The sequence below is a fragment of the Pseudoliparis swirei genome, chromosome 15 (assembly GCF_029220125.1).
Source record: "Pseudoliparis swirei isolate HS2019 ecotype Mariana Trench chromosome 15, NWPU_hadal_v1, whole genome shotgun sequence".
NCBI lineage: Eukaryota > Metazoa > Chordata > Actinopteri > Perciformes > Liparidae > Pseudoliparis > Pseudoliparis swirei.
The window spans coordinates 22,586,988-22,598,997 of record NC_079402.1 but is presented as its reverse complement, the minus strand read 5'-3'; the positions used below and the strand labels follow the sequence as shown (position 1 = coordinate 22,598,997).

The following is a 12,010-nucleotide window of genomic DNA, read 5'->3' as shown; positions in this document are numbered from 1 at the left end:
CACTGCTATACGCCATTCAAGAGAGGCTACAAGGCTGTCTCTCTCCCTCCGTTCGGAAAATCAGACCATGCCGCCATTTTTCTGCTTCCGGAGTACCGACAAAAGATCGCGCGGGAAGCGGTAGTGACGAGGAACGTAACGCGGTGGTCTGACCAATCAGAGGCTGAGCTACAGGACGCTCTGCGTGTCGTCGACTGGGACATGATCCAATCCAGTTCCAGTGACGTCAGCGAGTTTGCGGAAGTAGCAATGAGCCTCATAGCAACGCTAGCGGACACCATCGTCCCCACGGTAAAAGTTAGGGTCTTTCCTAACCAAAAGCCGTGGGTTGATAGATCCATCCGTGAAGCTGTGAACGCCCGTACTGCTGCCTATAACTCCGGTCTTGTATCCGGCAACATGGACAATATAATCATGAGCAGAACATCATTTATTGTATTCATTACCTTTCACGTCTTCGTCCTCGATCGTGCTGCTGCTGTCCGACGACCCCTGAAGTATACATCACACACAATTAAAAACATACACGCACACACACACACACGCACACACACACGCTTCTTCCACAGGACGCTGTCACTCAGCCGGAGGAAACAGCTTCATCTGTTTCACCACAAGGGGGCAGCAGAGGACCAGCAGCACAGCTCTCATGCTGAACACATGAAGGACACACCAGGAGGAGGAGGAGGAGGAGGAGGAGGAGGAGGTACCTTGGTGCCATCTATTGGATTGTGGATGACAGTCGTCTGAGGCTCCTGGAGGGAGAATGGAGAGAAGATTTAGAAGAAGAGAAGAAAGGGAATGCTGCGTCAAGGATCAATAGGTCAATAGATCAATCGATCAATAGGTCAATAGATCAATAGATCAATAGGTCAATAGATCAATCGATCAATAGGTCAATAGATCAATACACGGAGGATCAGAACGAGGAAGCTGATCCAGATGAATGAAACATGTGTGTGTCCGGTTATAGAAACAAAATCAGAAAGAATACTCACACACACACACACACACACAGACGTACCAGGGCAGCAGAGGGGGCGTGGCCTTTGGGGTTGGTGCTCGTGCTGTTGGTCTGTGGCTGAACAGGAAACACAAAGTAGAGAGAGTGAGAGGGGGAGAGGGGGAGAGGGTGTTGTCAAAGCATCAGTGTCTCCTCGTGTAGCTCCTCCCCCTGTAGCTCCCCCTCATCTAGCTCCTCCCACTATAGCTTCTCCTCGTGTAGCCCCTCCCCCTGTAGCTCCCCCTTATCTAGCTCCTCCCACTGTAGCTTCTCCTCATGTAGCCCCTCCCCCTGTAGCTCCTTCTCATGTAGCCCCTCCCCCTGTGAGCAGAGGTGAGCTGGGGAGGCGCTGACAGGCTACATGTATAGATTATACGGAGTGAGGTCACGTGACGCTCTGCACCCCGAGGTCACGTGACAGTAGAATCCTGATTATGTGACCGTAAATTATCTGGTGGGAAATAATCTGAGATTAGCGTCAAGGCAACCGAGGAGAAAGGGCGGTGTGCAGAGGAGGAGGAGGAGGAGGAGGAAAACATAACGTACACTCACACGACTCCAAAAGGTCCAAAGTCCCCGAAGACATTTATAGTTTTATAATATAAATTGTGGAATTTGCACAACACATATTATCTTTATATGAATTATAAATATTATAATCATATAAAATCATAAAGATATAAAATGATGCAAACAAGTTATTATCTTGTTGTTGAAAGATCCAAAACACAAGAGAACAAAACTAAATTAATTAATAATTAATAATAATAAATGCACAAAAAGTTAGGAGCGAGGAGATAGGAGATAGGAATGAGGAGCTAGGAGTGAGGAGCTAGGAGTGAGGAGCTAGGAGCGATATAGATAGATAGATAGATAGATATATACTTTATTAATCCCCAAGGGGAAATTTGTCGTGACAGTAGCAGCAACACACAAGAATAAAACAAAACACAAAATATAAGAAACAGGGATGAAAGATATAGAAGTATACAAGTAAAATAAAAGTAAAATACAAAACAAAATATATATGTAAATATACAACACACATGCATACACAACAACACTGACAAATCAAATACAAAAAAATATTAAATATAGACAGAGTGCAAAAAGCAAAGTGTGTGTATGAGTGCAGAGCAAATGAAATGAAATGTGTGTGTATGTGTGTAGTGCAAACAAATGAGATGTGTGAAGTGCAGATCAACATAGTGTAAGTATTCAGCTATTGTTATATATATATATATATGTACAGGACTGTCTCAGAAAATTAGAATATTGTGATAAAGTTCTTTATTTTCTGTAATGCAATTAAAAAAACAAAAATGTCATGCATTCTGGATTCATTACAAATCAACTGAAATATTGCAAGCCTTTTATTCTTTTAATATTGCTGATTATGGCTTACAGCTTAAGAAAACTCTAAAATCCTATCTCATAAAATTTTCATATTTCCTCAGACCAAGTCAAAAAAGATTTATAACAGCTGAGTGTTTGTCAAGGCTCAGGAAACCCTTGCAGGTGTTTCGAGTTAATTAGACAATTCAAGTGATTTGTTTAATACCCTACTAGTATACTTTTTCATGATATTCTAATATTTAGAGATAGGATATTTGAGTTTTCTTAAGCTGTAAACCATAATCAGCAATAAATCAGAATAAAAGGCTTGCAATATTTCAGTTGATTTGTAATGAATCCAGAATGCATGACATTTTTGTTTTTTGAATTGCATTACAGAAAATAAAGAACTTCATCACAATATTCTAATTTTCTGAGACAGTCCTGTATATATGTATATATATATGTAAATATATATATATGTATATATATATATATATATATATATACGTATATATGTATATATATATACATATATATATCCATATATATATATATATTAGTGCTGTGAAAAATAACGCGTTAACTCAGTTAATTCAATTACAGGTTTAACTAGTTGTTTTTTTTAAACGCATTTAACGCATGCGCAGAATGAGCTTCCAATCTGTCTGTTGTTGGTCGTCGGGACGAAAAAAAAGTCACTTGCAAAATGAGCTTCCAATACACCACTTCAATCTGAACTCTGTCCGCTCTCATGCAGACGGTCTGTTCATCGGTAATGATCCTTCCGCAGGTTCACCTCCGGAAACCTTGTTACGACTTTTACTTCCTGTAGATCAGGGTCTCAACACGTCGATCGCGACCTGCCAGTCGATCGCGGCGTAGTGTCGGTAGATCGCATGACATTAAAGAGATTGGCCCGTCCCCTGACATGTTCTCTAGAGCACGTCTTTGTTCTTTTATTAAACTAAACGTCTGTTGTTGATCGTATCTCCACAGCAGCATGTCATCTCTGTCTCTTCGCGTTGCGTTAACACTTATCGATCTCCGTCTCGCGCGCCACAGAGCTCCGTGCGCGCGCATCGGGACCGAGCAAAAAGAAGTCACTTGTCAATCTGTCCACCTGTCCGGGCCGGTGAGGTTTCAGCTTTGCAGCGGTGTCCCCGCCGTCCCTTTCATCACGGCCCAGTTCATGAAGAAAACCCACACAGTCAGTTTGCCTCAGCAGCTGCTAGAGGAAGACTAGAGGCCTTTAGATTGTATCATGGTGGAGTTAATGGTTGACAAACAAGAGAAAAATGTTCTGTTTGACCCTCCTGTTACCTTTACATTTACTAACATATTTTACCCTCGGGGTCAATTTGACCCCAGCAATTAAAACCTCCAGAAAATTATTAGAATTAATATTGCTTCCCAAGTTTAAGTGTGAGGTACTTTATGTTTGTTTGTTGACTACCTAAATAGCCCTTTAAATAAATAAAAAAGTTGATATTTCTGATATGTTTGACAGTGAAAAACAGCCTGGGGTCAAATTGACCCCAAAGAACACCGACATTAAACATTGAATGGGGTCAAATTGACCCGAAAGGTAACAGGAGGGTTAAACATTCTGTTTAGGATGAAGATGTATTAATGTTCCATATGGAAGAAAACTGCTAAATAACTGCTGAGTTGCAGCACCATTGTATAGAAGAATGTATAAATGTATATATCCGTCTTTTGTCATAAATCTCTATGTTCTCACAAAATATACCGAGAATATCGGTAATATGTGATTAATCATGATTAATCCACAAAAACCTGTGATTAACCCGATTAAAATGTTTAATCGTTTCACAGCCCTAATATATATGTATATATATATATATATATATGACATCACTGGACCATCATGAGGAAAGAATAAAGTCACAAAAAGAACGGATGACGTAACTATTATGTTGACACTGCGCCTTTAAGGACGAAAACACTCCAACGCCTTCAGTCTGAATATTTAGGACAACATGAAAGTAGAGCTGAGTGCCCGAGGACGCGAGGAGGACGCGAGGAGGACACAGAACAAGGAGAGAGGAGAGACGAGCTCACCTTGACGTCGGCCTTCTTGTTGAGGAGACTCTTGGCTGCTGCAGAGAAGCAGAAGAGTGCACATCATTCACCCTCACACAGAAGAGTGCACATCATTCACCCTCACACAGAAGAGTGCACATCATTCACCCTCAGACAGAAGAGTGCACATCATTCACCCTCAGACAGAAGAGTGCACATCATTCACCCTCACACAGAAGAGTGCACATCATTCGACCACGGCGTCCTGATGCATGGCTAAAAAGAAATTACAAAATAAGAGCGTAGAAGCCGTCGTCCTCTGCACGTCCTGCTCTTCTTCACCCTGAAGGGACGAGAGAACCCAGAGCTCATCCCTCCCTTTAAAAGGAGAAACCCCTCCCCCAAAAATAAATAAACCCCTCCCTCTAAAATAAACTATCTCTCCATCCATCCTGTGAAAAAAAGACATAAAAAAAAAAGAAAAAGAACGAACACACATTTAGAAAAACAAACCTCCAACCGGCTCATGTTAGATAACATTAGATAAGCATCGTGAGGAGGGGGGGGGGGGGGGCACACTAATGATAATCCAAAAACACTCACAGCCGAAGTGTGTGTGTGTTCAATAAAGTGGTGTCCCTACGTGACACCTCCGAGTCAAGGTCCTCACGGGTTCGCGATTACAAGTGTGTGTGTGTGTGGGGGGGGGGGGGGGGGATTAGGAGTGGAAGTGGAGAGACAGGTGTGTGGTGATGGGTTCATGAGTTCATGCATGAAGACGGGAGCTCCGTGTCATTAACGCCGCTCCCAGTTCCCGGAGGAGGCGGGCCAAAAGAGGAGGTAATTAAACAAGCTGAGGGGCATGTGATGCTGTGACACAGTGGGAGGAAAGGATGTGAGGTTTTAGGAAAGGATGTGAGGTTTAAGGAAAGGAGAGGTCAGAGATGTACAAGTGAGAAGATTTTTAAATATACGGAAGATTCTAAAAGAGGTGGGGGGGGGGGGCATTAGATGAGGAAAATGTTTTTTACATTTATTTTTGAGAATAAAGTTTAAATGTTGAGAATACAATGACATTTTTTTATGAATTTGAAAACTTTTTATAAATTTAAAAAGTTGAGAATAAAAAAATAAAAACAAGGATACATTTGAAAAGTTGATTTGAGCTCTTCTTCCTCTCATTGAACGGGCCGGTGAATTTACCTTGATCCATGAAGCCGCCGCTGACAGAGGCCGGCGCCGTGGCCTGCCGACCCACTGAAACACAGAGAGGAAGGCAGAGTGAGGAAGAGGAGGAGGAGGAAGAGGAGGAAGAGGAGGCGGGTGGAGTAGCGGCTGTATGGAGTCACACGGTTCCTACCGAAGAAGTTCATCTTTTTAAAAACACTCATTTTTAGTGAACGAGGACCAGTTAGTTAGGGACTACTTTCAGCGGCGGATGAATCCACATGTGGCGCCCTGGTGGCGGCTCAAGAGGATCAAGAGACTCAAGAGGATCAAGAGGATCAAGAGACTCAAGAGTATCAAGAGGATCAAGAGACTCAAGAGGATCAAGAGACTCAAGAGACTCAAGAGGATCAAGAGGATCAAGAGGATCAAGAGACTCAAGAGGATCAAGAGGATCAAGAGACTCAAGAGGATCAAGAGGATCAAGAGACTCAAGAGTATCAAGAGGATCAAGAGACTCAAGAGGATCAAGAGACTCAAGAGACTCAAGAGGATCAAGAGGATCAAGAGACTCAAGAGGATCAAGAGACTCAAGAGACTCAAGAGGATCAAGAGACTCAAGAGGATCAAGAGGATCAAGAGACTCAAGAGGATCAAGAGACTCAAGAGGATCAAGGGACTCAAGAGACTCAAGAGGATCAAGAGACTCAAGAGACTCAAGATGATCAAGAGACTCAAGAGGATCAAGAGACTCAAGAGGATCAAGAGGATCAAGAGACTCAAGAGGATCAAGAGACTCAAGAGGATCAAGAGGATCAAGAGACTCAAGAGGATCAAGAGACTCAAGAGGATCAAGAGGATCAAGAGACTCAAGAGACTCAAGAGGATCAAGAGGATCGAGAGACTCAAGAGGATCGAGAGGATCGAGAGACTCAAGAGGATCGAGAGTATCAAGAGACTCGAGAGGATCGAGAGTATCAAGAGACTCGAGAGGATCAAGCGGATCAAGAGGATCAAGAGACTCAAGAGGATCAAGTGGATCAAGAGGATCAAGAGACTCAAGAGGATCAAGAGACTCAAGAGGATCAAGAGGATCGAGAGACTCAAGAGGTCCGAGAGACTCAAGAGATGCAAGAGGATCAAGACTCAAGAGGATCAAGAGACTCAAGAGACTCAAGAGACTCAATAGGATCAAGAGACTCAAGAGGATCAAGAGGATCAAGAGACTCAAGAGGATCAAGAGGATCAAGAGGATCAAGAGACTCAAGAGACTCAAGAGACTCAAGAGGATCAAGATGATCAAGAGGATCAAGAGATGCAAGAGGATCAAGAGACTCAAGAGGATCAAGTGGATCAAGAGACTCAAGAGGATCAAGAGACTCAAGAGGATCAAGAGGATCAAGAGACTCAAGAGGATCAAGAGGATCAAGAGACTCAAGAGGATCAAGAGACTCAAGAGGATCAAGAGACTCAAGAGGATCAAGAGGATCGAGAGACTCAAGAGGATCGAGAGGATCAAGCGGATCAAGAGGATCAAGAGGATCGAGAGACTCAAGAGGTCCGAGAGACTCAAGAGATGCAAGAGGATCAAGACTCAAGAGGATCAAGAGACTCAAGAGACTCAATAGGATCAAGAGACTCAAGAGGATCAAGAGGATCAAGAGGATCAAGAGACTCAAGAGACTCAAGAGGATCAAGAGACTCAAGAGGATCAAGAGGATCAAGAGACGCAAGAGGATCAAGAGACTCAAGAGGATCAAGTGGATCAAGAGGATCAAGAGACTCAAGAGGATCAAGAGGATCAAGATGATCAAGAGACTCAAGAGACTCAAGAGGCTCAAGAGGATCAAGAGGATCAAGAGACTCAAGAGACGCAAGATGATCAAGAGAGGAGGACTAACTCACCTCAAGAGGATCAAGAGACTCAAGAGGATCAAGAGGATCGGCCTCTGGAGGACTAACTCACCGGAGAAGTTCCTGGAGACCAGCATGGTGGTCAAAATGGCCCCCTGAGAACAGAAAGACACTTTAGAGAGATGCATGTAACAACAACAACAACAACAACAACAACAACAATGTAACATCACTGTGACATCATGTTGTAGAAAATACTGAGTAAAAGTACAAATACGATGAAATAAGCTTTACTGGCCTAAAAAATAATAATGATATTATTATATTTCATGATTATTTTATTGTCATATTTGTACATTGTTCTAACAATAATAACTATTATTATTGTTATGATAATAATAATAATAATAATATATTTCATGATTATTTTATTCTGATATTTTATTGTAATAATAGTAATAATAATATATTTGTATTAATATATATTATTGTAATAGTAGTTATTATATATGAGTGAAATAATAATAAGAATACTAATTCTAATAATAATTGTGTATTTTTATTATTATTATTGTAATAATTTAAATAATTTAATGTTGGAAGCACTTTTTAAGAAACTCTAAATAAAATAGAGAGAATCCAGAAAGTAAAATGGGTTTAATTATCTCAGAAAGTGAACAACATAGATGATCTCCCCTTGGGGATTAATAAAGTAGATATCCATCCATCCATCCATTGCGAGGTGACAGAGGTCTCACTCTCTCTCTCGCATGAGGCGCCAAATATCACACGAGCATCGGGTCTCTTTCTGGAAATGTGAAGTTCTGCCTGAATAAAACATTAGAGAAGAAGCTTTCTCTGATTATTTTGACTGTTATTGACGTATTGATTTAACCAATGATGTTATTGATCCGCCTCGTCACAGATTTTGTTTTTCTTTCTGTCGAGCTGCATCTTCCACATCTTTCTTTTATTTTGCTGTGCGTGTTCGCACCTTGAGTTTCCTCCTGGCGTTGAACTTCTTCAGGCACTCCACCGTCTCCTGCCGGTGCATCATGGAGGCCACCGTGGAGCGTTGCTATGGAGACCGGAGAGAAGAAAATGTTTAAAAACAAGGAAGGAAAAATGTCTTTTGCTTTAATCTTAAGGTCATCCCTCACTTCACAGGGGTCACAAGGTTCATGAGAAGTGGAGTGCATGTGTGTGTGTGTGTGTGTGTGTGTGAGAGATAGCATGTTTGGAAACAGATGGTTCAGATATTTGTCAGCTTTGTAAAGATGTTCACAAAGTTTCTGTTGGAGGATTCACAGACTGACATCCAGTGGAGGATATATGTAAATATATATGTGTAAATAAATAAATGTATTTACACATATATTAACATATATACATAAATATGTATATATTTTGTTATGTATTTACATATATATAATATGTATATATAAATGTAAATATATATATTTACAAATATAAATATATATTGTTATATATGTAACATACATATGTAAATATATACATATAAATATACATATATATGTATATATATACGTGTGTGCCTGTGTATGTTTGTGTATGTGTGTGTGTGTGTGTGTGTGTGTACTTACACAGATCCATGGGTGCTTCATAGCCTCCTGGGCTGTGATCCTCTTTGCTGGGTTTATAGTCAACATCTGGTTGATCAGATTTTTAGCCTCCGGAGTCACCGTGTCCCACTCTGGGGAGGGAAACTACACACACACACACACACATGAACACACATACACACACATACACACACATAAAAACACACATACACACACATACACACACATAAACACACATATGTATATGTGTATATATATTAGGGCTGTCAATCGATTAAAAAAAATTAACTAATTAATCGCACATTTTGAAATTGCGATTAATTAATCGCGATTAATCGCGATTAAAAGTTAAAAGTTAAAAGTTCATTCTTTTTAAAGACCAAACTTCACACAGAGCTGTGTTTCAAAGAGGCTCCTACCTATAAAGTGCCAGTGAGGTATTTAATATCGTGGATGATAAATTGTTTCTTCAGTGAAACATCAGATTAGTAAAAGAAAAGAAGTATATTGAGACCCCATTGGTCCTGTCATCTTTAACACTGAACAGCAGAACCAGTGGCCTTGGTAACTGACTGACTTCACATATGTCACGTTCACCCTCTGGAGGCTGGGCTCATTTTATACATTTTATAAGAAAATGTAAATTCACCTTTTAAAGTCTTTTGCATATGACACACCCCCACGTGTTCTACAGCAAACATTCCAGAACAATCTCAGCTCTATTCAATGAGGCTCAGTTGTCCTGGTGCCGTGTTCTCTGCTCTCTGACTGACAGGCTGCTATAGAGCCTCACCCGTGAGGTGGGAGGTCCTTTGTGATTTACTGAGTGTTCATTGGTTGTTTTTCCCCCAAAATGTTGACAGACAAACGGATTGACCAATCACGGTGAAGGTTTCGTGTGACGAGTTCTTTCCGCCGCGTCCCCCGACACGTCGCCCCTCCGTTCCTCTGTGTCTCAGAGGGGGAGACGGGAGGAAGGAGGAGCAGGAGGAAACCCGACTGATTCATCCATGAGTTTAAACTGATTTCTGCTCATTATTTTCGCGGAAAAATAATTGTTTTAAAAACGGAAACAGTGTCAAACCGTACTGCCGTGGTTTAACACTCGGTTTGAGTAAAAACTTCAACGAACACCGGAAGTAAACAAAGTTGCGTTAATTGCGTTAAAATATTTTAGTGCGTTAACGCGGCCAAATTAATCGCATAGATTAACGCGTTAACGCTGACAGCCCTAATATATATATATATATATATCATTTATTTATTTAAGACATGAGCAACAGATTTGGAGCGAGAGAAAATGTGAGGAGTGGCGCCTCACGTCGTACGCTCCAGCTTTGATCTGCTGGTAGAGTTTGTGCTGGTCCTCGTCCCAGAACGGAGGATACCCCACCAGGAGGATGTAGAGGATCACCCCTACACAACAACAACAACACACATCCTTTCAGTGATGATGAGGAGGAGGCGAGGAGGAGGAAGGAGGAAGAGGAGGAGGAGGAACTCACCACATGCCCAGATGTCAACAGGTTTGCCGTACGCCTCCTTCCTCAGCACCTCTGGGGACAAGTAGCCAGGAGTCCCTGCAAAGCCTGAACACACACACACTTTTTTTTACAAAACAAAATTATTAACTGTGTGTGTGTGTGCGTGTGCGTGTGTGTGTGTGTGTGTGTGCGTGCGTGCATGCGTGCATGTGTGTATGTGTGTGACCGTGTGTGACCTACCGAACCAGGCCTGCTGCTCTCCCTGGACCTCGATGGCCAGACCAAAGTCAGCGAGCTTCACGGCTGCGTTCTTACACTTGCTGGCCAGCAGCACACACACACACACACACACACACACACACACACACACACACACACACACACACACACACACACACACACACACACACACACACACACACACACACACACACACACACACACACACACACACACACACACACACACACACACACACACACACACACACACACACACACACACACACACCTTCTATGAGTTGTTCTTCAACACATCGTCTCACTGCTCTGGGTGATCAGCTGGAGATTTCAAGCTCTCCGTTTACAGTGTCTTTGTGGTTGTTTACAGTTGTTTGTAGTTTATTTGTAGTTGACTTGTAGTTTAGTTATAATGTAGTTTAGTTGTAATGGAGTTTATTTGTAGTTAAGTTTATTTGTAGTTTATTTGTAATGTAGTTTAGTTGTAATGTAGTTTAGTTTATTTGTAGTTTAGTTGTAGTTTAGTTAATTTGTAGTTTAGTTGACGTTTAGTTGTAATGTAGTTTATTTGTAGTTTAGTTTTTTGTAGTTTAGTTAATTTGTAGTTTAGTTGAAGTTTAGTTGTAATGTAGTTTAGTTGTAGTTTAGTTTATTCGTAGTTTAGTTGTAATGTAGTTGAGTTATGTAGTAGTTTAGTTTATTCGTAGTTTATTTGTAGTTTATTTGTAGTTTAGTTGTAATGTAGTCTCACTCTATATTTATTTATTTTAGAGTTGAGATATTTAGCAGAACCATAAACCATCCAGTGTGTAACACCTGTAGCCACGCCCACCAGGGAGTCACGGCGTGCTGCCGCCCCCTAGAGGACACGCCCCCTAGAGGACACGCCCCTAGAGGACACGTTACGCCACTGCAGCAACACGTCAAGTTCATCTTCCACATGCAGTCAGCTCAATGCAACACACACACATCAGGGCTCCAGACTAACTTTTTTAACTAGGAGCACAGTCGCTCCTAACTTAAAATGTTAGGGGCGTAAGCAGAAAATTTAGGGGCGCACTTTTTCCTGGGTCAAAATGGGTCTTGGGTGCTCCCAAAAAATTTTTAAAGGCCACTGACCTTCTATTCATGCAGTCGAGCTATTGAGTGCGTGATCAGCAGCTGGCCGCTCTGCCGTGATACGCGCACACAGGTGAGCACACCTCCTTGAAACATACTATTGAGAACATATTCGCTGACATGAACCTGATGAACACAGTTGTTTTTTGTTTTTTCAACGCAGACTTTTTTTGCCTTAGG

At 41.5% G+C, this 12,010-nt stretch overlaps 1 protein-coding gene across 1 annotated transcript in view; it reads right to left on the bottom strand.

The window, feature by feature from the left end:
• The window catches only part of LOC130205156 (calcium/calmodulin-dependent protein kinase type II subunit beta), a 46,526-nt gene that overhangs the window by 9,440 nt on the left and 25,076 nt on the right, over window positions 1–12,010 (bottom strand). The window contains exons 5-15 of the mRNA XM_056432334.1: window positions 10,713–10,805; window positions 10,494–10,577; window positions 10,310–10,404; window positions 9,010–9,132; window positions 8,400–8,483; window positions 7,518–7,560; window positions 5,588–5,641; window positions 4,424–4,461; window positions 1,025–1,081; window positions 711–755; window positions 447–492 (exon numbers count right to left, since the gene is read on the bottom strand). Of these exons, the coding sequence (XP_056288309.1) occupies window positions 447–492; window positions 711–755; window positions 1,025–1,081; window positions 4,424–4,461; window positions 5,588–5,641; window positions 7,518–7,560; window positions 8,400–8,483; window positions 9,010–9,132; window positions 10,310–10,404; window positions 10,494–10,577; window positions 10,713–10,805 (762 nt within the window). The remainder of the gene's footprint in view (window positions 1–446; window positions 493–710; window positions 756–1,024; window positions 1,082–4,423; window positions 4,462–5,587; window positions 5,642–7,517; window positions 7,561–8,399; window positions 8,484–9,009; window positions 9,133–10,309; window positions 10,405–10,493; window positions 10,578–10,712; window positions 10,806–12,010) is intronic.